Genomic DNA, 24751 nt, shown 5'->3' with positions numbered 1-24751 from the left:
CCGCGCCGGGCCCGCCCCGCGCCTGCCCCGGCGCCGCGCTCCGCCCCGCCGCCCGCGCCCCCGCCCCCGGCGCCCGGCAGCCAATCACCGCGCTGCGCACGTGACGAGCGCTGCCTGCGATGACCTCATCCCTGGTGTGGGATGACGTCAAATTCAAGATGGATGGAATCACAGCGGCAGCGGCGGCTGCCGCGCGCGCGAGCCGAGTGTGAGCGGAAAAGGGCCCGGAGTCTGCCTCGGGGCTGAAGACCGGTGAGTAACTGTTCCGCCCCTCGCTCTAGGAGAACTGCGGGGCCCCCTAAGCGGCTACAGCCTCCCCGCAAAACGCGGCCTTGCCTGACGTAACTCTGAGGTGATTTCTCTCTTTTTTCTCTCCACCAGCGGGTTGCGGTCTCTGAGCGCTTCTGCGCGTGCGCCAGGCCTTGGCGCTCAACGAGCATGCCCTGGGCTCCCACGTAGCCGATTGTGCTTTCACACTGCGCATGCTCCTTGCCCGCACTTGGCCTCGCCCTCGCTACTGCGCATGCTCTGTTCCCTCACTGGGCTGCCCTGGGCTCACTGGCTTGGTCGCCCCAAGGATGGCGGTTGCTCCCGGCTCTGGCGCACGCTTCTGGCTTGGAGCGGTTGAAACGCCGTCGGGTGCAGGGCGCGTGCTCGCGTTCAGGGCTAGCGGGAGAGTCGCCGGGGTCTGCCGGCCCGGGCGGGAGGTCCGCGCTAAGGTGCGCGGAAGCGGCTGTGGGGACCCGCACCTGCAGCGTCCGGCGCCGCTGCCCCGGCCCCCCGCTGGCGTCGCCCCCCTCGACTCTTCGACCCTTCGACCCGGCGGCGGGAAGCCGGCGCGGGCAGGGCCGGCCGGCGCCCGAGGCAGCCCTCCCCACCCCGCCCCTGCCCGCCCGCGGGACGTGGGGACCGCCGAGCGCATTCGTTTCCCTCCAGAGCCCCAGGAAGACCGGGGTTCTTTGGGTTTCTGCCGTTTGCCAGAGCGCAGAGCACCCTCCGCTGGCCAAACGCTTTTGCGCTCGACTCTCCAGAAAGGGGAAAGTTCTCATCCGGAACTCGGCGGCTGGAGGCGATGGGGAAGGGGCCTGGGTGTCACGGTGCGGCGGTCGGTGGGTTATTTCGAGACGCCCGCCGAAAGGCTTTTGCTGGAGGCGCCCAGGATCTTTTAACGGGTGTTCCTATCTCCTAATCGCCCTGGATCTGGACCCAGTTCAAAAGCCCAGCTAGGAAAGATGAGCTTTTGAAATCGTAGGAGAGCCCCTCAGGCTCTAGCACGTTACCCGCGGTTGCTATGCGCTTCCACCCACCAGGGCTGTAGGTTCCGGGAAATAGCACAGAAGCAGAACATTTGGAGGCGGGGTAGTTTTGAGGGGCAGGTATGCCTACATTGCCTAACAGCGGCAAACAAGAGGGGGGGAATCCGACCTGACACAGTCTAACACCCTCGCATTTTTTTCAGTACAAGAACTAGCAGCTCTGTTCTCTGCCATCTGAGGGCATCGCTGTATTACCGCATAGTCCGGTGATTGTTCATAATGATGACTCTGAGTCATCAATAAGGGGCTTGCATTATGTTCTGCAAACCTTGTTTAAGAAGACAAGAGCAAGGGTTGATCACTTTTAGAAAGATTTCTCATGGAAAAGTATTTCTAAAAACATTTTCCTCTGGCGCTTGAAGGAGTAAACTCTTCGTCCATCTCTAATGACCAATAGTTACTAAATTTAAATGTAGGTAACTTGGTATTCAAAATAAAGTAGAAACTTGGGGCATGGTTGTACCTTCTTTTTAATTCTTTTTAATATTATTGGATGTATAGTATCTCATTCTGTGGAAATAAAACTGAAAAAGATAAAATCCCTGTCCTCAAGAACTTTATACGTTAGTAGGGAATAATAGGAAAAAATTAGAAATAACCAAAAAAGGCTTAAGCTATTGAGGGAGTCTTAGACAAGAAAGAGATAATTGAAGGGGAAATTTTATTTGACACCAAAGCCAACTGGGATGGAGAGAACAGATTCTAAAGCTATTTAAGAGGTAGGATTGACAGGCCATTGTGATTGGATATTAAAAAAGAAGAGATTTCTGGTTTAGGAGACCACGTGGTTGGTAATACCCCTAATCATATAAGGAATGTGTGAGCACAAGCAGATGTTAGGGTAGGGGCCAGTGGATATGGATCATGGGTACTGTGCTGGACATGGGGCACATAGGATGGAACTATTCTCTGGCAACATGGGAAGCTGGAGGCCCAAGGAGAAGTCTGAGCAGGAATACACGTTTGGGAGTCACTGTCATGTCATGGTTAATACCACAAAATTTTGTGGGAAGGGCAAAGAAAACTGCCTAGTCTTGAGCTCTGGTGATAGATGCTGGGGAAATGAAGGTTAGCGAGTGAGCGTCTTGATCCTTGAGATTGATGATTTATCCCTTTGTTCAATAGATACCTCCCAGGCCATATGCTAACAAACATTAGAGACACAAATGAAAAAACAAGAGTTCCTGCTAACAAGGAGCCTCTCAAGGGAGATGTGACGGCAGATCAGTCAAAATAGTTGTGCTGTTGCAGAGAGATGAAGTATCACAGCCATTTAGATGACTGAGCTGTCTTCTGGGGCAAATGACAGAAGTGTAGAGAAAGTGAGTTTTGAGCTGGATCTTTGGGTCAAAGTTAGCCAAGAAAAGAAGAGGTGAGAAAGAAATTTTATGTGGTAGAGACCGGATGCGCACATTTGTAGGGTAGGTGGTTAGTAGTGTCCAATATAGATGGAAAGATGAACTGTGGCCAGCATGTGAAGCCTGTTGTGGGCCAGTCTATGGAGTTTGTTTATCTGGGAAGCAATAGAAAAAATCAATCAGTATTCTAAAGCAGGGCAGTGATATGACCAGCTTTACTTTAGAAGAACAAATCAAAGGCATGGTTTCTGTGTCACAGCACAGAAAGTCAACAAATAACTTATTTTTGTGCAAGGTAATACATGAGGCATTGTAGGAAGAGTGCCAAAAGAGATAGTAAGTAGCTTCACAGTCCTTAAGGAGCTTATAGTCTTATTGGGAATACATAAAGGACTAACAGTAGACAGCAGTGGATCAGTACATAAATGGTACAGGCTGTAGATAATCCTGGAATTGAAAGATGAAATTTGCCCATTATAAGCTGAAGTATTCAAGGAACGCTTCGTGGAGGAGTTGGAACTTGAGCAGAGCTTTGAAAAATGATTCATGTTCAGATGAATGGCATGCTGGGGAGGGTTTAGTGAGGTCTTAAGATATTCCAGGTTGGATCATGGAGTGAACAGAACCAAGATGTGCAGGTGGTTCACGGAGACAAGTTAACTGAAGCAGAAAGTAATCACAAGGGGATATACTAAGAGACAGGAAAATTTAAGAGTAGTTTGAAACCAGATTTTAGAGAGCCTTAGAGTCCATATTTTTAAAAATTTGCATTTTAGCCTAATGGTTTTTATTATTTTGGATTTTATTTTAACCAGGGGTCAAGGCTACCTCTTTTCATTTAGATCTTACATCTCAGCTAACATGTCCCATCCAGTGTACTTCCTGACCATCTACTCTAAACCCGTCGTTGCTCCAATCAGCCAGGGCACCCTTTTTGTTTCCATAGCTCTTAGCATGATCACAGATTATCTTTTCTATGTAATTGTTTCCTTGCTTATCATCTGATTTGCCTCACTAGAAAGTGGGGCCTTGACTGCATTGTGCACCTCTTTATTTCAAATACATATGGCCTGACACATAAAAAAGCTCAATGAATTAATTTAATAAGTGATAGTAGCACATAGCATTATGGTACATGGATGGTCAAAGCTGTGTTTTAGGAAGCTCAGTCGAACAGCAGTATATAGTATGGATTTGGAAGGCAACACAGGAAAAAGAAATACTATAATACTTGAAAATATATTAGGGTCTTTTAATATCAAGGTACAGAAACTGACTAGCTTGAATAGAAAAACAAAATTTATTGTAAAGGTATAGGGTTTAAGGAAAAGGTAAGAAATTGGGCTGGAAAAGGCAAAAGCCAAAGTAACGTCAGGAATCTATATAACAGGCGTTGGTGGGCTGCATTTTCAGACCACCACTGAAATATATCAGCTCCACTCATTTACTGCCTGCTTTCTTCTGGTGACACATATCCCAGGGAGAAAATGTCCAGTTGGCTTTGGTTGTGTGCCCAACCCTGAGCTAAGAGAGCAGCACATCAGACTATATTCAGTAGGACAGGAGTAGTTCTTCCAAAGCAGAATCAAGGGGCTGTTGCCAAGAGGTAGAGGAGTGGCTGCTGGGTATTCAGAATAAACCATGTGACCAGTGGCTGCATGGCAGATTGAGAGCCTGAGCTATGTTAAAGTAGAGGGATGTGGCTGGATATGGTAGACAACATGCCCTGAAAGCAAACTCATCCCTCTCTAAAAATGGGATGAAATGGAGTACTCTGGATCAGGGATCCTTAACCAGGGGTCCATGGGCTTGAAGTGAAATTCAAAAGAACATTACTCTTGTAGGGACATGCTGGTGCTGGTGTGATAGTTTTATTAAATAATACACAGTAGAGTGTGGACTTAATAAGGGGTCCATAGTTTTCACCTGACTGGCAAAGGGACAGTGGAACAAAAAAGGCTAAGAATGCCTGCTCTGGAGGGATCCAATAAGTTACTCAGGCTTTGAAATCTGAGGTTTAGATAATTTCTGGATATTATCTAATGAGATGATGAGGAGACCTAAACTCAGAGCCAACTTCCCATCCCCATCTAAAAGTCAAATCAAATTCAACCAGAGGGACTAAATCCAGAGATGAGGCTTAGGGGATGAACCGAGTGTATGTTTGTGTGCTTGCATGCTTGAATGTTTACATTCCAAAGTCAAATGTAGATGCTTTGGATTTTTTTTAGTTAGGTGTTTGCCTTGTGATTCGCACATTCCCCCTTTATTCCAGTATCATGGTTAGGAATACTATATAAGCAATCCCCAACATTCTAAAACATGTGCCCATAGTTCAGTATTAGGTTAATACTTTGGATGTCAGAGCACCTTTTCTTGTAAAACTGATAGTAAAGTTTATGTGGGCTAGTTGTGAAACCAGTTTACTTTATAATATATTTAACCTTAGCTATGAGGCCAGCCTGAATTTTAGTCACCAAAATTTGGACATAGGTGACATTTTTTTTGTCGTTCCCATAACCCTTTCTTGGCCACACCTCATCCCCAGGCCTAGATTGCTCATGCTTTCTTCTGTTTCTGTCCCCACAATGTTCTGTATCCCAAATTGTCTGGCTTCCCTCTCTCCCTTCAAAAATCTTAACACCCTGCAACTTATTGAACATTAGCATAAAGAGGAAGGTATTCACATTGAATTAATTTATATATATAGGAATTCTCCCCCCTTCTCAGCAATTGGTCCCTGAGGGAAGGGCCTATTTGAAGTGATAGTATGAAATCACTTTCCAGAACCCAGATATGAAGGGCTTGGTAGGCATTGAGGGAATTGGGACCTCAGGCCAGGGCAAGCCTTTGGGAGTTTTTAAGCCCTAGCCAGGTCAGATGAGTGTTCCTAAAAATTGCCTATAGTAGCAATAGGAAGAACGGAACCTTGGCAGTTACTGTAATAGTTGAGTGATGTTTCCCAAACCTTCGCTGATGACCCACTAGTCATTCACCCACCCTCGTATCTAGCCAAATCACCTGCTTACTGAAATCAGTATTCTTATAAAGTTATTTGTATCCTTCATCACATTTTATTTTACATGTTCCTCCCACTGAAATGCCTGCTACTGGAGGACAAGGCAGGGTCATAGCTTACTCATTTCCATATCACCAGCACCTTCTATGACATGTAGCATATAGCAGACCTTTGTAAACATTTGCAAAAAGAAGAGGAAGGAAATAAAATGTGCACTTGCCTTATGGGAAGTGTTGAATAAACCAGAAACTTGCAAGCTTATTGTATCTTTTGTTTTTCACAAAAACCCCATGTAGTGGGTAGTGTTAGCACCATTTACCAGGCAAGGAAACTAGTACTCAGAAAGGTCAAGGGACCTTTTCAGTGTTTCATACTTAATAAATGACAAAGCCAGGATTTGAGGCAAGAAAGTCTTGCTTTGAAAGACTTTTCCATGGAGCTGTACTGCCTTCCATGAATTGTTAATAATAAAGATTCTCTCATTTTAAAATTTCATGAAACTACATGAAATAGAAACGATTCAGGCAGTTAGGGAAGATCTTCGTGTGCAAGGATCCTAGTGGTAGCAGGCCAACCCTGTTTCAGAGTCTGCTTTCCTGAGGGGTTTCCTCTAAGCTATTTCTGCTGCTCATTGTTGATGGATGATCCCCTTCCATATTTCAACTACTTTTTTTTTTTTTAAGCTCCAGGGTCTTTTCCACAGTGATTGAAGAGATAGCAGGAGCTCTCCTGCTTTCATGAGTCAGAGATGAACCATGGAAAAGGACAGGGACAGGGACAGAGCAGTGGCAATATGTATTTATGTATAAGGGCTTTTTTATGATGCACTGTCTTCTAAAAGAGATCCTGATTATTCATGATTAAAATATGCATGAAAAATTGAAGTTATATGTACTAGCAAATTTATTATATCTGGATAAAAAAAATGCTTTGAGGCGACACTGGCTCCAGCAATAAAGCTGGCCTTTGAGGGCCGAATAGCAGAAAAATTAACAGGTTTTAAGAATTCAGTCTGCACAACACTAGCCACAAAGCGTTTTACTAGGTTGTTGTGTGACATTCAGCAATCGTGATTTGTTTCCTTTTTTGCCTACATTCTTAAGGTAGATTTTATCTTTTTAATTAAGTTAAAGTTATTAAATTCAATAAATATACCTACTAACATGAAACAAAACACAAAAGTCCAAAATGTGAATTGTCTCTTTGCAGCCAGATCAGGAAAGGGGCCGTTATTTTCAGGTTTTAGTAATTGAATTCAAAGGACAAAGCAAGGGCCTCAAAGTAAGGAGCTCGGGCTTCCCCTAACGTGGCTGCTTTTACTTCCTGTCTTAGAGTCTCCCGTGTCTATGCTGGGGTTTTGGAGAGACTAGAAATTGCCGTTCTCCTCTTTCTCATCCTTGAGTGGCCTTATTTTAGCCCCCAGAGCCCTCGTGCTCCCTCTCCTGCCTCATTGCCTGCACTTCCACTATTACATCCTTTGCTCCAGCCATTTGAAACCACCTGCATTTTCCTTGGGTACTTGAGGCTTTCTCTTATCTCTAATGTTGGACATGCTGCTCCTTTCCCTTAAAATGCCCTTCATCCTTCCTCGCTGAGTATGTCACACATTGTCTGAGCCTTCCTTGGACATCACACATCTGTAGAATGCTTTTCCTGACCTCCCTCTCATCTGGATCTGATACCCATCGTCTGTACTCCAAAGACCTCTGCATACATCCCAGCTGGCACTTAGCATACTGCGCTGTGGTGAGTGATGATTTGTTTGCTCCTACACAAGACTCTAGCTCCTTAAGGCAGGACTAGACTTGTTGGATTGAAATTCTCTGTGTCTAGCAGAGTTATAGAACAGAAACAGGGCAGACTCCCAGCTTCCCTGCTAACTGGCTGGGTAATCTTAGGTGAATTACTTACCTTTTCAGTGCCTCTGTTTCCTAATTTGTAAGAGGGGTTTGGTGACTATACCTAACTCAGAAGATTATGTGAGAATTTAAAAGAACAAACTAGAAGCAGTATGGTATAGTGTTAAGTTCACAGCCTCTGGAGCCAAACTCCCTGGGTTTGAATCCTGCTGTGCTACTTGTTACCTATATGACCTTGAGCAAGTTACTTAATCCTCTGTGCCTCATCTGTAAAATGGGCATAATAGTGGCACCTACCTCGTGGGGTTGTTTATTTAAACATGAAAAATGCTTACAGTGGTATGCGGCAGACTAAAGACTCAAATATTAGCTATTAGCACTTGATTACTGTTTGAGTAGATTGAATGAGAAATAGATACTTTAGAGTCAATTTGTACTGGATTATCAGGAATTTGGACATGCTGAGCTGCTCTCCAGTCAGGCAACCTCCTCGGTGACTCCAAATTGAGTAGTTTTAAACTCAAATAATTTTTAGCGATAGTATTTCTCTTACAGCTCAGCTTGGAGTTGACTTTATTATTGCTCCCTAGTTCCCAGATGTTTTCTTTCAGTCGTTCTGGAAGCTTGTGGTCCAAGGGACTGGAAAAAGTTATGTAGTACAGATACAGGGATCATGATAATTTGAAGAAAGCATAAAAAAGGGAAAAAAGTAAGAAAATACTGCTTTCCAGCAGTAGAGTAAAGATGGTAGATGGAATAATATTGGCTACCTATCCAGGTTTAAGTCCCTGCCCCCTTGGTGAGTTATATAAATGGACACTCACTAAAGAAGACATACAGAAAAGAGAACTTATCAGTGTTATTCCTGGAGCCCTGGGGAGAAATGAGCATTTGCCTGGCAGTTTACAGCTGACCTTGTGAAGCTGAGAGTCTAGCCCTATGCCAGCCTTTAGCACAGGATCAGAAGAAGCTGGGCCTACAGAGCCTTAAGAGGAAGAAGGAAGGTGAGACCAGGAGAGATCGCCTGCCATCTTGCTTCAACTTGTCACAACTGACTTTGTTGAGAAATCAACCTTGAGTTGGATTCTTTAGGGCCTTGTAACTGTAAGGTTTTACCCCAAATAAATACCCTTATTAAAGCAAACAGATCTCTGGTACTTTGCATCAGCACCCCTCTTAGCTGACTAATACACCAGGGATATAGGAAATCTTACTTGGTTTAGTCCTCATACAGTTTCTTAGCCTATATGTTATGGTTTCACTTTTCCTTGCTGTCTTAGTTTGGGTTCCTCAAAAGCAGACCCAGAGACAAGGCTTCAAGTGTGGGTCATTTATTTAGGAAGTGATCCCAGAAAGCACAAGAAAGAGAGTAGGGAAAGCGAGGCAGGAAAGGATGCCCTTAAAGGAGACGAATGAAACTAATTCTATAAGAGAAATCTGAACTCCTGATCTTTCTCTCAAACTGCATTTCAACTGAGGACAATTCCTTCCTTCAAGTTATTCATGCAGAATTCTTCGAGACATCCTTAACTCCTCAAGGCTCTTTATCTCTTACAGTCAACCCACAGTCATAGTACCTTAACCTCCACTGCCACCAAATTGGTCTGAGCCACTACCATCTCTCACCTGAATTATTGCAGTAGACTCCTCCCTGGTCTCTTGGCTTCTACCCTTGCCCTGCCTTCTACGGTCCATTCCCCACAGCATAGTCAAAGCAGTCCTTTTAAAATATAGTTCAGGTTATTGTCAGTCTTCTGCTCAAAATCTTCCAATTGAGCCCACTTCACTCAGAGTAAAAAGTAAAGGCCCTACAGAGTCTGTCTCCACATTGCTTTTCTGATGGCATCTTCCGTGATTCTCCCCCAGCACTCTTTGCTCCAGCCTTACTGCTACCTTGCTCTTTTGCTTGTGAGGTCCTTCCCTCATGTATCCCCATGGCTTATCCCTCACCTCCAAGTCAATCCTCAGATGCCATTTGGTTGAGTATATGAATGAGTGAATGATGAATGGCATGCAGTGTGCCTATACAGTTTGTAGTATATTGTAGGCACTCAATAAATGGTAGCCATTGATATTATCTCATTTAATTCTCACAATGGCATTGAAAACTGTCTTGTTTGCCTGAGCTGCTATGACAAACCACACCGTCGGCTGGCTTAAACTACACAAATTTACCATTTCGTGGTTTCGGAGGCTAGAAATCCAACATCAGGGTTTTGGCAGGGCTTGCTTTCTCCCAGTCAGTAGTAGTCCGGTGCTGTCAGTCCTCTGTCACATGGTGATGTCCTGGTCTCCTTCTGTGTCTTTCTCTGACTTCTGGCTCCTTAGAAGGCCTCCGGGAATGCAGATTAAGACCCATCCTAATTCAGTTGGCCATGCCTAAATAGGATCATCAAAGATCCTTGTCTTAGTTTGCTAAAAAGCTGTTGGGAGCAATATACCAGAAATGGGTTGGCTTTTATACTAGGAATTTATTAGGTTAAAAGCTTATCTGGGAAGCAGACGTGGCTCAACTGATAGTGTCCGCCTACCATATAGGAGGTCCAGGGTTCAAACCCAGGGCCTCCTGGCCCACACACAGTGCTGCCGCATGCAAGGAGTGCCTTGCCACACGGGTGTCACCTGTGTAGGGGAGCCCCATGTGCAAGGAGTGCGCCCTGCAAGGAGAGTTGCCCTGCATGAAAAAAGCGCAGCCCACCCAGGAGTGGTGGCGCACACACAGAGAGCTGACACAGCAAGATGACGCAACGAAAAAGAGACACAGATTCCCGGTCCCGCCGAGAATGCCAGCAGACACAGAAGAACACAGTGAATGGGCACAAGAGAGCAGACAACCGGGGTGGAGGGGGGGGAGGGAGGGGGGATGAGGGGGAATAAGTAAATCTTTCCCAAAAGAGCTCACAGTTCTGAGGCTGTGAAAATATCCAAATCAAGGCATAATCAGAGGAACTGTCTCACCAAAGGTCAGCTGCTGGTGATCCTGGACTCCTGCCACGTGGCGAGGCGCAATGACGGCTCTGCTCTCTGGGTCTCTGCCTCTTCCTGCAGGCTCAACTTCATCCCCAGGCTCAGCTCTGAGTGATCAAGCATTTCGTTTATCTCCCCTCACTCATCTGGGCCTTAATCTTATCCAGCCTTTCAGGGTCTCTCTGCCTGCTGCTTTTTTTCCTCCGCCTCTTTTTTCAGTCCTCCGTTCATAAAGGACTCCAGCAAGAAGACCAAGACCCACCCAGGTCACACCTCTCTGAAGCAGTTTGGTCAAAGACCCCCGAACTAAATCTGATCAGAGTCCCATCCTCAAGGAATGGATTAACTCCAAGAACATGATCTTTTCTGGGGTCCCAGAAACTTTCAGACTGTCAGAATCCTCTTCACAAATGAGACCACGTCTTCCACAAGGTCCTGTGTCCCAGCAGGTTCACGGTGCAGGAACGCAGATGAAGATTAAGAGCATGTCTGTTGTTTGGGGGGCATGATTCAGTGCCCCACAGCATGAGAGCTGCTGTAATCCCTAGTTGACAGTGGGGAAGACTGAGGCTGAGCACTGGCCTTCAAACTTTTGAGACACTGACCGTCGGGAAGGAATATATTTCATACCCCATCCCAGTGAACATTTACATGTGTGGGTATGTGCATGCACAGCAGAAACAAAAGTCTCCTCAAGCCTTAGTTACTCTTACGACATTTGATGCATTCTGACATTTCTGCTCTATCCTAGTCTTTTTTTTTGTAGTTGCTAGTTTCTAACCACTAAATGGACTTTAAGAACTCCTTTTGAAAACTCCTCATCCAAGCCTTTGATTTTGTATCTGTTGCTTTTCTCCTGTGGCAACATCAGAACTAACTTTCTCAATTATTAGCTCTAAAATAAGTCAATACATAGCTGAGTCAATACATTTGCATTATAAGCTTATTTTTCTGCTGTCCTCTATAAACAACAATAGAAGATTCTTGACACAAATGGATGTGTGATTGTATTGGGGGAAAAAAGGATTAAAAGAGAAATTAAGATGGCTAACTCAGAAGGAAAAGGAAGGGAAAATATCTTTATCAGCAAAACCACAAGTGGAGGAATTAGACTTCAGCATTTGGTATGAAATAGTAGACAGGAAAAAAGAAAAACTTGGCGCAGTCTGGCCAAAGTAGTTGTTTGTGGGCAGGCAAAAGCTAGAAGCTATACTGTTTTAGGTGGCCTCCAGGTTGGAGGCCCAGCGAGTTCTGCTTGATGGGCTTTTCTGAAAAAGCTGGATGCCGGGCTGGCCAGCAGAGCACATCATTGGATACCAAAAGAAAACAGACAGATGTGCTGGGTGCCAAGTTTGGGACATCCACACCTTGTCCTCCGGAGAATGGGAAACCCACCACAGATATCCTTAGTTGCCCTGACTCCATCTCAGTAGTAAAAATACATAACAGTATTTTAAAGTAAGGATGGTATAGTGGTTCGTATTGTTAATGAATTTTTTAAAAAGATACTGGATTGTATTTGTAAACTGGTCTGTTCCTCTCGCCATATTAGACTGTATTAGATTCATAGGTTTCACTTTTACTTTATTAAATCAAGATTAGGGCTTTTATTTGGCCACATCATTAGGGCGTGCAGGGTTGAGTCCGTCGTCGGCCACCCACAACCCCGTGTAGGGATGAAACACACTTTCACATGGAAGTAAATACAAAGAGAAGAGCACAGAGAGAGATAGCTCATTAGACACTGCAGTGGCCCCAGGAAGAGAGATGAGACTGATAGTCTGCAGCTGACCTTGTGAAGAGAACAGAGCAGCTGAGGTGGAAAAGAAATGAGCCCCAGGGAGAGAGACAGGCCCTATGCCAGTCTACAGCTGAGAAAGGAAGAAGCTGGCTCCACAGAACCTTCAGAGGAAAAAGGAAGGCTGAACCCTGGCACACACTGCCCACCATCTTGCTTCAACATTTGGCAGCACTTTGGTGAGGAAGTAACTTTGAGTTGGGATCTTTATGGCCTGGTAACTGTAAGCTTCCACCCCAAATAAATACTTTTTATAAAAGCCAACGGAATTCTGGTACTTTGCATCAGCCCCCCTTTTGGCTGACTAATACAGATGGCATTATAAAATCAAACCAAAGAAATGAGGTGTTGCAGTTACAGAAGTTTGGGAGGTTTTATATTGAGAAGGCTGAATGAAGGGTCAGATATGGGAAGGCAAGCATTGTCTCTGTATGAAATGGCTTTATCTTCCTCAGGAGCCTGTTAGGGTTAATCTAAACACTTTTTCTTTCATAATTAATTGAATGCCTATTAAAACAGCAGTTTCTGGAAATTAGCAGACCACATTTGCTGAGTGCTTACTCTGTATCTGATCTTCATGACAGTCTATAATAGGGCATGTTCCCATAAGGGACCTGTGTTGTGGAGAGGCCAAAAGGCATACCCCGGAACCGTCTGTAGCTAGCAAAGCTGAACCACTGTTTAAACCCAAGCAGCTGATGCCAGAGTCTGCCCTCTTAGCCACTAGACCACTTTGCTTGCTTTTAGCCTGGAAGAGAATTTTTGTGAAATCTCAATTCAGACCCCTTAATTTAGAATTAGTAATAATTTTTTTTTTTAATTGACTTTGTAATAATATTACATTAGAAATATATATGTGAGGTCCCATTCAACCCCACCCCCCCACCCCTCCTCTCCCCCCCCAACAACACTCGTTCCCATCATCATGACACATCCATTGGATTTGGTAAGTACATCTTTGGGCACCTCTGCACCTCATATACAATGGTCCACATCATGGCCCATACTCTCCTCCATTCCATCCAGTGGGCCCTGTGAGGATCCACGATGTCCGGTGATTACCCCCGAGGCGCCATCCAGGGCAGCTCCACGTCCCAAATACGCCCCCACCTCTCATCTCTTCCTGCCCTTCCCCATACCCATCGTCCACCATGTCCACTTTTCCCAATCCAATGCCACCTCTTCTATGTGGACATTGGATTGGTTGTGTCCATTGCACCTCTATGTCAAGAGGAGGCTCAGATTCCACATGGATGCTGGCTGCCATCCTCCCATTTTCAGTTGTAATCACTCTAGGCTCCATGGTGTGGTGATTGTCCTTCTTCAACTCCATCTTAGCTGAGTGTGGTAAGTCCAATAAATCCGATTGTAGGTGCTGGAGTCTGTTGAGGCTCAGGACCTGGCTATCACATTATCAGTCCAGAGATTCAAATCCCCTAACTATATCTTAAACCCCAACGTTAACTGCACCTCCAGCAGATTAGTATGAAAGTCTTATGAAGGGAGATCCCATCTGAGTCCAGATTCATCACACATAAACACCATTTCCAGAGAGGGGCCATCTGCCCTGGTAGTAAACCCCATCGGCCATGACCATAACTCTCATGGGTCTCTTTAGCCCTCAAAGGAACCAATATCTGGGGGTTGTATCTGCTTTATCTGTCTCTCTGACTCTGCTCAGTTGTGCATGAGGGCAATCCTTCTGCCAGCCTCCAGACTGTTTTTTAGAAACTCGTAGCCATATAAACTCATTTCTCCTTTCCATTTCCCCCTTACTTTAGGTCAAACAGCATTTTAAAGTCATGTTGTTTTATGTAGACATGGATATTCTGCTGATCCGCATTGAACCTTCCATATAAGGTCCTTTTCCAGTTGCATCATCAGTTGGTATTTGATAGTGGTCCCTCGTTGCCAGGGAGGCTCATCCCCGGGTGTCATGTCCCACGCTGGAGGGAAGGCATTGCATTTACATGCTGAGTTTGGCTTCGAGACTGGCCACATTTGAGTAACATGAAGGCTGACAGGAGGAAATTCCCAGGCACAATGTTGCTCTAGGCCTTGTTCTTATTTTAGGTTTATCAGCTCACAAGCATAGTCATTAGCATCAGGGGCTCACTGTTGAACCCTCACTCCCTCCCGGTCCCCGCCGCTGTACCTGGGAGACTATCGCTGCTCCCCTAGGGACCACGACAGAGCACCACTGGCCAGGAACCCAGTACCCCCCCTGCTGGGTTTTTAATTGTTGCCACTATGAGTATATCCAATCATTACCATGCACCCTGGACATATGTTCTGTACAGCTCCCTGTCAGCCATATATCACCTGTCATTGGTATCCCATACCAGTATCCCTCCATTGCCATTGTTGAAACACTCTGTGATCCAGAACTCCCCGAAATTTGAAGCCCAATATAATGTCATGGTCCCTTACTAGGGAATGGCATATAGCGATGGGTTTAAAGGATAGATAAAGAACTTGGATAAAGTTAGATAAAGAACTTAGATAAAGAATGTTGACTTGAAAAAATTCCACATCCTATCCTTTCCCCCCCCCCCCCCCCCCGAATTAGTAATAATTAAGTTTAGATCCAGGCTGAAGTTGCCTTTGTGCTATTGTTGAAAATGTGATTTGGTAAGAAACTAGTATTCAAGAGATGGCAGGAAAACAATTTTTTTAAATTCTTTAACATTTTTAACCTTTGTTAAAAACTTTGATTCAATGGTGATTAGCACATGATTTTTCCTTATTTTTGAAGGTCTGGCAAGAACTCTTACTTTGCAACCCATTGTTAACAATTCGTATTGCTATTAAATATATACAATAGTAAACATGATTTTCTTTAGTTATAGACTTTAAGGATTTTGATAATTCATAGTTATTCTCTGAATTTTTACATTGAATTTTAAAAGACTCAAACCAAGTATCAAGTGGATAGAGACTCTAAATAATAAACCTTCTCTTTTCAAGTATTGTGTTCCTACACACCTGTCCAGTTCTAGCAACCTTTTGCTGTGATAAAAATGCCTATATCATGACCTTTACTTCTTAAAATTCTTCCATTTTAATGATTAATGATCCACTTACACCATGAGACTTCTTATTTTATGTTTTCAATGTCATTTAAATAAGATTGTTTATCCAAGAAGCGTGGTCTGCCTGCTGTCTGCTCCGTGCTGGCACCTATGAAAAGCTAGCCTATGTCCCCTGCCCTTGAGGAGCTCTCAGTCTCATGGAGAACTTACCGGGCATTATTCATAATAATTTTACATTTTGTCTTCCAGATAAACCCAAACAATGGAGGGATTACTGCACTATATCAATCCAGCACATGCCATTTCTCTCCTAAGTGCTCTAAATGAGGAGCGCCTCAAAGGACAACTGTGCGATGTGCTTCTGATTGTTGGAGACCAGAAATTTCGAGCTCATAAAAATGTCTTGGCTGCCAGCAGTGAATACTTCCAGAGTTTATTCACAAATAAGGAGAATGAGTCACAAACTGTATTTCAGCTTGACTTTTGTGAACCAGATGCTTTTGATAATGTTTTAAACTACATTTATTCCTCATCTTTATTTGTGGAGAAAAGCAGCCTGGCTGCTGTGCAAGAACTCGGGTATAGTCTTGGGATTTCCTTTCTGACTAACATTGTTTCTAAGACACCTCAAGCCCCCTTTCCAACATGCCCCAATAGGAAAAAAAATTTCATAGAAGATGACGAAAACAATTCCCAAAAGAGAAGTGTCATTGTTTGTCAAAGTAGAAATGAAGCACAAGGAAATACTGTGAGTCAGAATCAACTTGATGTAAGCCATACTCCCCGGCCCTCAGCTGGCGTCACAGTCAGGACCAGTGCCAATAAAGCCCATGTTCCAAAACCGGCCGAACCCCTCCAGAGTGTGTCATTAAGTGAGAAAAGTTGGCCGAAAGGCACTTCGGTGGGATATGCAAAGTCTCTTGAGCATTCTGGATCTTTGGATGATCCTACTAGAAGTGATTTGGTGGAAAGGAATGCAGTGTTGCCTTCAAAGCCTTCACAAGACAAAGAAGAAGCTGTGGATGATAAGCCAGGTATAAGTGGGCAGCTTCCCAAAGGAAAAGCTATAGAGCTGGCTTTGAAGAAGCCACGGCCACCTGTTTTGTCACTCCGTAGCTCATCAGAGACTCCTTATCTATTAAAAGAAACTAACAAAGGAAGTGGTCAAGGTGAAGACAGGAATTTACTGTACTATTCAAAGTTAGGCTTGGTGATCCCCTCCAGTGGCCCAGGGTCTGGAAACCAAAGCATCGACAAGAGTGGCCCACTCGTGAAGAGTCTCCTCAGAAGGTCGCTTTCAATGGACAGCCAGGTTCCAACGTATTCACCCTCATTAGATCTGAAATCTTCCCAGGGATCGTCCTTGGTGTCAAGTGACGCACCAGAGAACGCATTCTGTGCTTCGTCTCAGAAGTCCTCTTCAAATCGGTGTCGGGAAGACGCAGCCCTCGAGCCCAGGACTCAGGGCCTCCAGCCCCACCGCCTCAGGTCCTTCAGTGCTTCTCAGTCAACAGACAGGGAGGGCGCCTCGCCCGTCCCAGAGGTCCGGATTAAAACAGAGCCCAGCAGCCCACTCTCAGATCCGTCCGACATCATCAGAGTCACCGTGGGAGAGGCGGCAGCTGCCACAGCAGCAGTGGCCTTCTCATCAGCCACGAGGGACTTTTCCCTGAAAAGAGAGGAAGACCAAAAGGATATGAGCAGGCTCCCGGCAAAACGGAGGTTTCAGGCTGACAGAAGATTGCCCCTTAAAAAGTTAAAGGTTGGTGAGCACGGGTCTCCTGTTTCAGAAGATAATTTTGAGGAAAGCTCAAGCCCAACACTCCCTGATAGAGATTTTCCAGACTCTGATGTGAATAAAGATGAATTTGGTGAGTTGGAGGGAACGAGACCAAACAAAAAATTTAAATGCAAACATTGCCTTAAGATCTTCCGCTCGACTGCAGGTCTTCACCGTCACGCTAACATGTACCACAACCCAGAGAAGCCGTACGCTTGTGACATCTGCCACAAGCGCTTCCACACAAACTTCAAAGTGTGGACACACTGTCAGACCCAGCACGGCGTAGTGAAGAACCCCTCGCCAGTCTCTGGGTCCCATGCTGTTTTGGATGAAAAGTTCCAGAGAAAGCTGATTGACATAGTGCGCGAGCGAGAAATTAAAAAGGCCCTGATCATTAAGTTAAGACGCAGCAAGCCCGGTTTTCAGGGACCAGCTAGTTCCCAAGCACAAGTCCTCAAGAGGAACTTACGATCAAGAGTCAAAGGAGCCTACATTTGCTCTTACTGTGGAAAAGCTTACCGTTTTCTCTCCCAATTTAAACAGCACATAAAAATGCACCCAGGGGAAAAACCTCTTGGAGTAAATAAAGCTGCTAAGCCAAAAGAGCATGTCCCTCTGGAAAGCCCAGTAGAAAACAAGGCGGTTTACAAGTGCCGTCTGTGTAATGCTAAGCTCTCTTCTTTCCTAGAACAAGGAAAGCACGAGAGATTATGCAGAAATGCAACCGTTTGTCCTTACTGCAGCCTCAGGTTTTTCTCGCCAGAGCTAAAGCAGGAGCACGAGAGCAAATGCGAGTATAAGAAGCTGACCTGTCTCCACTGCATGCGCACGTTCAAGTCCTCCTTCAGCATTTGGCGGCACCAAGTGGAGGTCCATAATCAGAACACCATGGCCCCGACCGAGAACTTTTCCTTACCTCTCGTCAACCACAACGGTGAGGTGACGAGTTCCTCCAGGCCCCGGTCTCAGTCTGAGCCTAATAAGATAAACCATGTTGTGGCAGCAAAAGATGATAATGTGTCCAGTGATTCTTCAGAACAAATTAACTTTGATTCAGAAGATTCCTCCTGCCTCCCTGAAGACCTTAGCCTTTCGAAGCAACTTAAAATCCAAGTCAAAGAGGAGCCTGTGGAAGAGGCTGAGGAAGAGGTGCCCAAGGCCAGCGGAGCCCCCAAGGAAGCCAGTGCCAGCAAGGAGGCCGGCCTATGGCCCTGCGAGAAATGTGGGAAAATGTTCACGGCACATAAGCAGCTCGAGCGCCACCAGGAGCTCTTGTGTTCTGTGAAACCGTTCATTTGTCACATTTGCAACAAAGCTTTTCGCACGAATTTTCGGCTCTGGAGCCACTTCCAGTCCCACATGTCACACGTCTCAGAGGAGTCAGGGCATAAGGAACCTGAAGTGTGCCCTATACCCACAAACTCCCCCTCACCGCCACCTCTGCCGCCACCGCCGCCGCTGCCCAAGATCCAGCCCTTAGAGCCCGACAGTCCAACTGGTTTGTCAGAAAATCCAACTCTGGCCACGGAGAAATTGTTCGCACCCCAAGAATCAGAAACACTTTTTTACCATGCCCCACCCCTTTCAGCAATCACCTTTAAAAGACAATTTATGTGTAAACTTTGCCATAGGACATTCAAGACTGCATTTAGTCTTTGGAGTCATGAACAAACCCACAATTAAAAGACTGACACTTATGACCTATTATGAAATGGGAGGTGGTTTCTAGAATTCAACCTGAATTGTTAAAGGTGTCATAAGAAACAAATAGTTTTTTAAGAAGAATTATAAAGTTTGGAAATTGTTATGCTTGAATTTAAGTTTGAGGTAAACTGATATTAATTAGTAATGTCTGTACTTGAGAAAAAAATTTTTAAATACTGTGGCTCCAGATCCTAGAGTAACAATGATTTGATTTCATTAATGTTGACATTTGATTACTCTTGATGGTTTGCATGGTTCCTCATTCTGTGGTGTCAGTATAATCTTTTAATCATTTAATTGAGGGTAATTTTGTTTGTTTGGTTTGGGTTTTGTTTTTCATAAACTGGTTTGAAAATACTGAAATACTGTTAAAGTATTTTGGTTATATCAGATACCTGAGTGATAGCTAAATCTTAGCCATGTTCTTAAGCCCAAATATATCAGGAAGAAGTGGAGTAGTTTGCAGAATTGATTTAGATTTTAGAGTACTTTAGCAATAAAAAATGATAAGCCTCAACTTTAATAAGTTATCCTGACACTTGATAAAAATAAATATTTAGTATTTTGTGGTCACATAGAACATCTTTTTGTATAAAAATGATGAGAATTTTAAATCAGCAATAGTGATACTTAGATTTTTATAAAATAGCAAAAACCTGCTCTCAGTCATTTAATACAATTAGTAAGGATCATACTGTAAGGAAGACTTGGGAAATGAAACCATTATGATTTCTAGAAAGCCTCCAAAGTTGGTATACAAGACTTCATTAACAGTAGGCATTGCAATTGAACTGCTGAGCTGTGTTGTGTGTAAGCTGTGCGGTGCTTCTAAATACAGACTAGCACTTGAATGACTGAATGTGTGAGTTTCCTCTGATTTATACTGTCACAAACTGAAAATCCAAGGGGGCATGGGACAAAAAACAAAGATATATATGGCATTAATTTTTTAACATTAGTTGAACAAATAAGATTGGAGCATCTGTTTACGGAGATACCAAACACTAAGTCAGGATGGCAGGCAGCCCTAGAAATGGAGTTCTCATTTATTTTCAGAGACTTTCAAAGCAGAGGAAGAAATCTCACACTGCAGTTTCTACATGCTTCTCATGAACAATATATACAATACACAAATTTTCCTGCCTCTGGCCCCTTGAGAATGACTTCTGTTAGTGTGTTTTAGTTGGGAGTTTTTTTCCCTCATACTAATAAAGGTGGTAAAATGTCAATAGTGAAACTATTCTTGCTGCTTTAAGTCACAGCTTAATATTTCACAAATACATATTCAGATACTATCAAGGGTCCAAAATTAGTTTTTGCTACTTATTTTGGTCCATGGGGTTTGGGCCTCTGTTTTCTACTTTGTAGAAGTTGTCATTAAAAGCCTTTCAGTAGGCGTTTTCCAAAGTCCAGTGGGGTCTTCCAAAAGGGACATGATTTTTTTCACTTGTAGAGGGGTGAGTTAGATAAATGAAAGTAGAAATAGTATTGAAACTGCAATCGTTTTAGGTAATGGTATGGATTGAAACTCCAAGTTTTTGTTCTTGTTTTTGTTTACAAATTATTCTTTCAGACAAAAAGTAACTCTGTGACTAAGAAACAATTTACTGAGTACTTAAATTTGTGTTCTAGCAGAATAGAGCTCTGTTCCCATCAGTCTCCTTACCCACATTCCATGCCAATAGTAGGGAAGATACTCTTATTCTTTATGAAACACAAGCATTTTTAGGAAATGCTAATTGATTTTGTACATTATAGAAATCATGTGAAATTTGCCTTTTTCATTTGAGAAAGGATCGCACATACCTATTTTGTTCATACTTAAATTAGATAGAGAAGGGAAAATAAAATTAAGTTGCAATTGTTACTGCCATTTCTATATTTTCTTGAGGAAATCTATGCATTTTAAAGACAAAACTAAAGCATATGATTTTATAGGAAATGTCAGGATAGATTACTGTTGATTCATTTCATTCCCTGTATAATGTGGTATTTCTTACTCTGAACATCTTGGGAGCTGTTGCTTCTTCAAAAGAAGTTTCCCTGGGCATGATCCCATGGTAGGTTAAACTCAGTATCCCAGGACTTGAGCCTTTATGCTACATTTTTGAAGATTTTTTTAATGCTATTCTTAATTAGTAAAAAAAATATTTTTGATCTAAATATAGACTCTGTGTGTCTTTAGATTTTAAAAATGACCAGTTTTTTTTCATCTTCACATTTTTGTCTAGGCAAGCAACATAAGATATCAAATAAAATTTTGAACCAAAAACATTTATAATGCAGTTCTGCTTTTTCTATTACTTTTTATACAGTACATTAAGAGCATTAGGCTGAAAGAGTTTATTTTGGTGGTCAGAAAATAAAATATGCTTCCACTCATGTAGCTATTTTAAATATTAAGTAAAATAATGAAAGACATGTTACTTGTTTTATTCAATAAACAGCTTTTTAAAGAATGTTTATCTCAGCCCATAGGGAAATATTTAGTGTAACACAAGTTGGTCTTTCATTGTTGCAACTCCTTACTTAGCTTGTAAAGATATTCTTGTGTTTTTTCTGATTGTAATTTTTGAAAATGTAGAAAGCTCACTATTCCTTGTAAGTATTCTATTTGGGATGCCTGCTTTTTTTATGCAGTTGTGGAAAGAATGTAAAATGTTCTAATATATTCTTTGTTAATCTGAGAACTTGGTATTGAATCACTTCCTTGACATGGGGTGATGAGGAGTGACAGCATAAACATGTTTTTTCTTATCAGTTGCTCCAAGTAAGCAATGGAGATAACAAATACTGTACATTTTTTTCATAGTAGAGAATATTTCAAGATTAATAAAACATTAATCTGTAAAACTAGTTAGAGTCAGTATGCATTTATAATTTTATCAAAATGTACAACTAACAATTCAACAGTGGTGTTATTTGCATCGTTGGGGCGCACGTGGTTCTTGGTTTTCTGTTTTGGAATGTGTTTTTGTAGGCTTCTTTTTTTGAAAATATGCCCTAGCACTTAATCAGTGATAACTGAATCCAAACATCACCCTTGGTGCTAATGAGAGCAGAGGGTATCAGACAAGAATAAAAAGTTCCCGTTCATGGAGGCATGAAGTGGCTACTTCATGACAGACCCCCTCCCCCCTCGGGGTCAGGGTAAAAGCATTCAGGCACCATCTTAAGAACAAACGGGTCCTAAGTCAGCCTTTTGTTTCTCTCAAATGTGCTTTTTTGGTGTGTGTATATGCAGTCATAATCTGGAATTTAAGAGGTAAAATTATTTTAATTTTCTTGCTAAAAGAAAGATTAGATGTCATTCATAAACAGGTTTCTTTATGAATTTGCATCTGCTTAACCAATGTTGAGATAATTACAAATAAATCAATTTCTGGTATTCACTGATTTTTTTTAGCAATAATTGTGAAAATCATTGGTTTAATGCTAATATTTAATAAGTGTTCTTTAACACTAGCTACTAAAAATAGGTTTTTCTCTGTTGTCACTCTAGCACTTTAAGGAATTTATTGTTTGCATAATTTTTAATATACTTATTTAGTGCTTCTAAGTGTTTTCTAGCTTATGGTATTGCCACATGACTGGGAGAAAACTAAGCAATCTGTCTAAATTTTGGAGGGGAAAGAAATGAATTAATATCAGCTTTTAAAAAAAAATCCTTTTAGAGAGCCTTTTGGGAACCAAAGTATTTTACTGTAAATCCTTAAATAATTGAATTCATTGCTCTTCAGTTATTTATAAGTGCTGTTCAGAATTTACACAAAGTGACACTTGATTAATACTAATTTTCAAAAGGTATCATTTCTTATTGACATTAATCCAAAGCTATTTCAAAACTTTCATTTAATGAACGCTTATTGTTTAAAACAAAAGAGTGGTTTTATAGTTGTGTATATTTTATAGTCATATGCCTTAGAGTAAATCACTGTTCAATTTTTGGGGGGAATAAACTTTTGGACTGGAAATTCATAGTAAAATAGAATTTCTATCTAATGTTAATCCATTGCTTATTTGTATCAATTCTATTATCTGTTTACTTTGCTTAAATCTTGCCTAAGAATGATTGGAGTCAATAAATTTGCACTGTACTTTGTTTTGAGTCATGGTCTCATTGTTATGTTTTCTGATTTGACCGTAATGATTAATAGCTTTAAATTCATGAAAATAGAGATAAAGTCCTTCTATTTGGGTAATAGAAATAACCACTTAAGAATTGTGGTAGACATTTCATTCTCCCCAGCAGTTCAACTTTGCTTATAGAATTGTTTGTATTAAAACTTCAGTTATTTGGACACCACAAATATATGAAAATTTAAACCAGAGAAGCATCCATCTTTACATAAACTCCTACTTCACAATAGTTTTTTGAAATGGTGGAAAGAAGAAAAAATAAATAGCTAGAATATGTCACACACATAAAAAATGATGGTGGACATATATGCATAAAGTTTTTCACACTCCACACTGATACTTAAAAAGCAATTGATTGTTGATTTACTAGTTTTATTTCCTAATTTAAGTGCTTTAATGTAGTAGCATGTTTTTTGTTTTGTTTTTCATTCTAACAAGGCTCTCCTGTAATACTGGGGTATATTAACTCATATTAGCTTTCCCTGTAGAGAACCAAGATTTATGTATTTCAAATTACCACCCCCAAGCTGACTGGTAAATAAAAAGAAAGGGATAAGGAGAGATTCCTCCTGATCAGTCAGTGCCCATTCACTTCTCCTTGGGCTTGCCCTTAACCTCTTCAGATGGTTTTAGTTTCCTTTGTCAATATCCTAAACTTATTTCTTAGGAGTGTCTGGCTAAAAGTTTCTTGAACACACTGCACCAGGATCAGAAGGTATTTTTTTTTATCTTCATCTGCTTTAGCCTTACTTTTCAGTTTGTCACCAGTTACTGTTTAGTTTTTAAAACTTAGCTTCATTGTTCTTAATAATAATGGGTGTTTGAAATTTGGAATTGCTGTACTATTGTATCCTCCTCTGTCTTTGGCACAAAGTCAAGACAGTAAATACCTGTGGTGGCAAAACTAGTGCCTCCCATGTTTAATATTTTTCCCCAGCCAGAGGCTAAATTGCATCTCTGTTCTTGTTTAAGTAAGCCTGACGAAAATTGAGTGGCAGGTATTCTTTGTGGAAAGAGTATTTAGAAAAAAGTGATTCCCCGTGTTAAAGAAGCACATTAAGAATAAAGCATTGAGAAATTTGCTGTAATGTGAATTTGGGTTTAGTGAGATTGGCCATCAGCTCCCATGCTCAAGGGAGTCCCTTGGTCAGTTCATGGACCTCGCATTTATTCTAAGCTGCGTGTTGCCCAGCTGAATATTCTAGACTCCACGTACCATTGTTGGTGTCATTTCCTCCAGGAAATATTTTCTGACCCCTTTCTACCCACTCCTCACCCCAGCCCAATATAGTTGCTTCTCCCAATTGTTGCCATAATACCCTGTACATAGTCCTATCATTTGGCAAGCCAACTCACATTATTTCCATTTATCCATTTGTGGTCTATCTCACTAGACCTAGAAGGTCCTGAGCCAGGGGCTCATATTATTCATCTTTGTCTTTCTAGGGTCTGGCAATGGGAAGGTTCCTATTAAATGTTCATTAATCAAATACAGCTAAGTATTCTCAGAGATGAGGGACAACCAGCCACTTTATTTTTAGCTAATATTAGAGGGAAATTTTTGGATACCTATATATTCCTCAGATTTTTATTCTGTTACTCAAAAGACCCATAGTGTCTTTTAATTTTTATACGGTTCTTAGTAAGCAAAAGGAGGAATGGCAATGTTCAAATGGCTGGTCTCAGCTTGATGAGTACCTTGAACCTTATAAATGCCATGTGCTTTTTTGCTGCCATGATAGGTTCAGATGTGTGGGATACTTGGATTGTCACTG

The 24751-nt window shown here is 42.3% G+C and overlaps 1 protein-coding gene across 1 annotated transcript; it reads left to right on the top strand.

Annotated features, from left to right (window-relative positions):
• The first annotated feature begins 98 nt into the window (after positions 1-98).
• Positions 99-22944, top strand: ZBTB21 (zinc finger and BTB domain containing 21). The gene is made up of 2 exons (XM_058296279.2): positions 99-252; positions 15599-22944. The coding sequence occupies exon 2, from the start codon at positions 15612-15614 to the stop codon at positions 18813-18815; it is 3204 nt and encodes a 1067-aa protein (XP_058152262.1). The 5' UTR covers positions 99-252; positions 15599-15611; the 3' UTR covers positions 18816-22944.
• Positions 22945-24751: the final 1807 nt, after the last annotated feature.

This window comes from Dasypus novemcinctus, chromosome 4 (assembly GCF_030445035.2).
Source record: "Dasypus novemcinctus isolate mDasNov1 chromosome 4, mDasNov1.1.hap2, whole genome shotgun sequence".
Classification (NCBI taxonomy): domain Eukaryota; kingdom Metazoa; phylum Chordata; class Mammalia; order Cingulata; family Dasypodidae; genus Dasypus; species Dasypus novemcinctus.
The sequence above is the reverse complement of the archived record's forward strand: the minus strand, read 5'-3'. Positions and strand labels throughout refer to the sequence as shown.

Excerpts from the sequence above, each read along its gene's own strand:
- ZBTB21 (XM_058296279.2), top strand. The coding sequence starts at position 15,612 with ATGGAGGGATTACTGCACTATATCAATCCAGCACATGCCATTTCTCTC.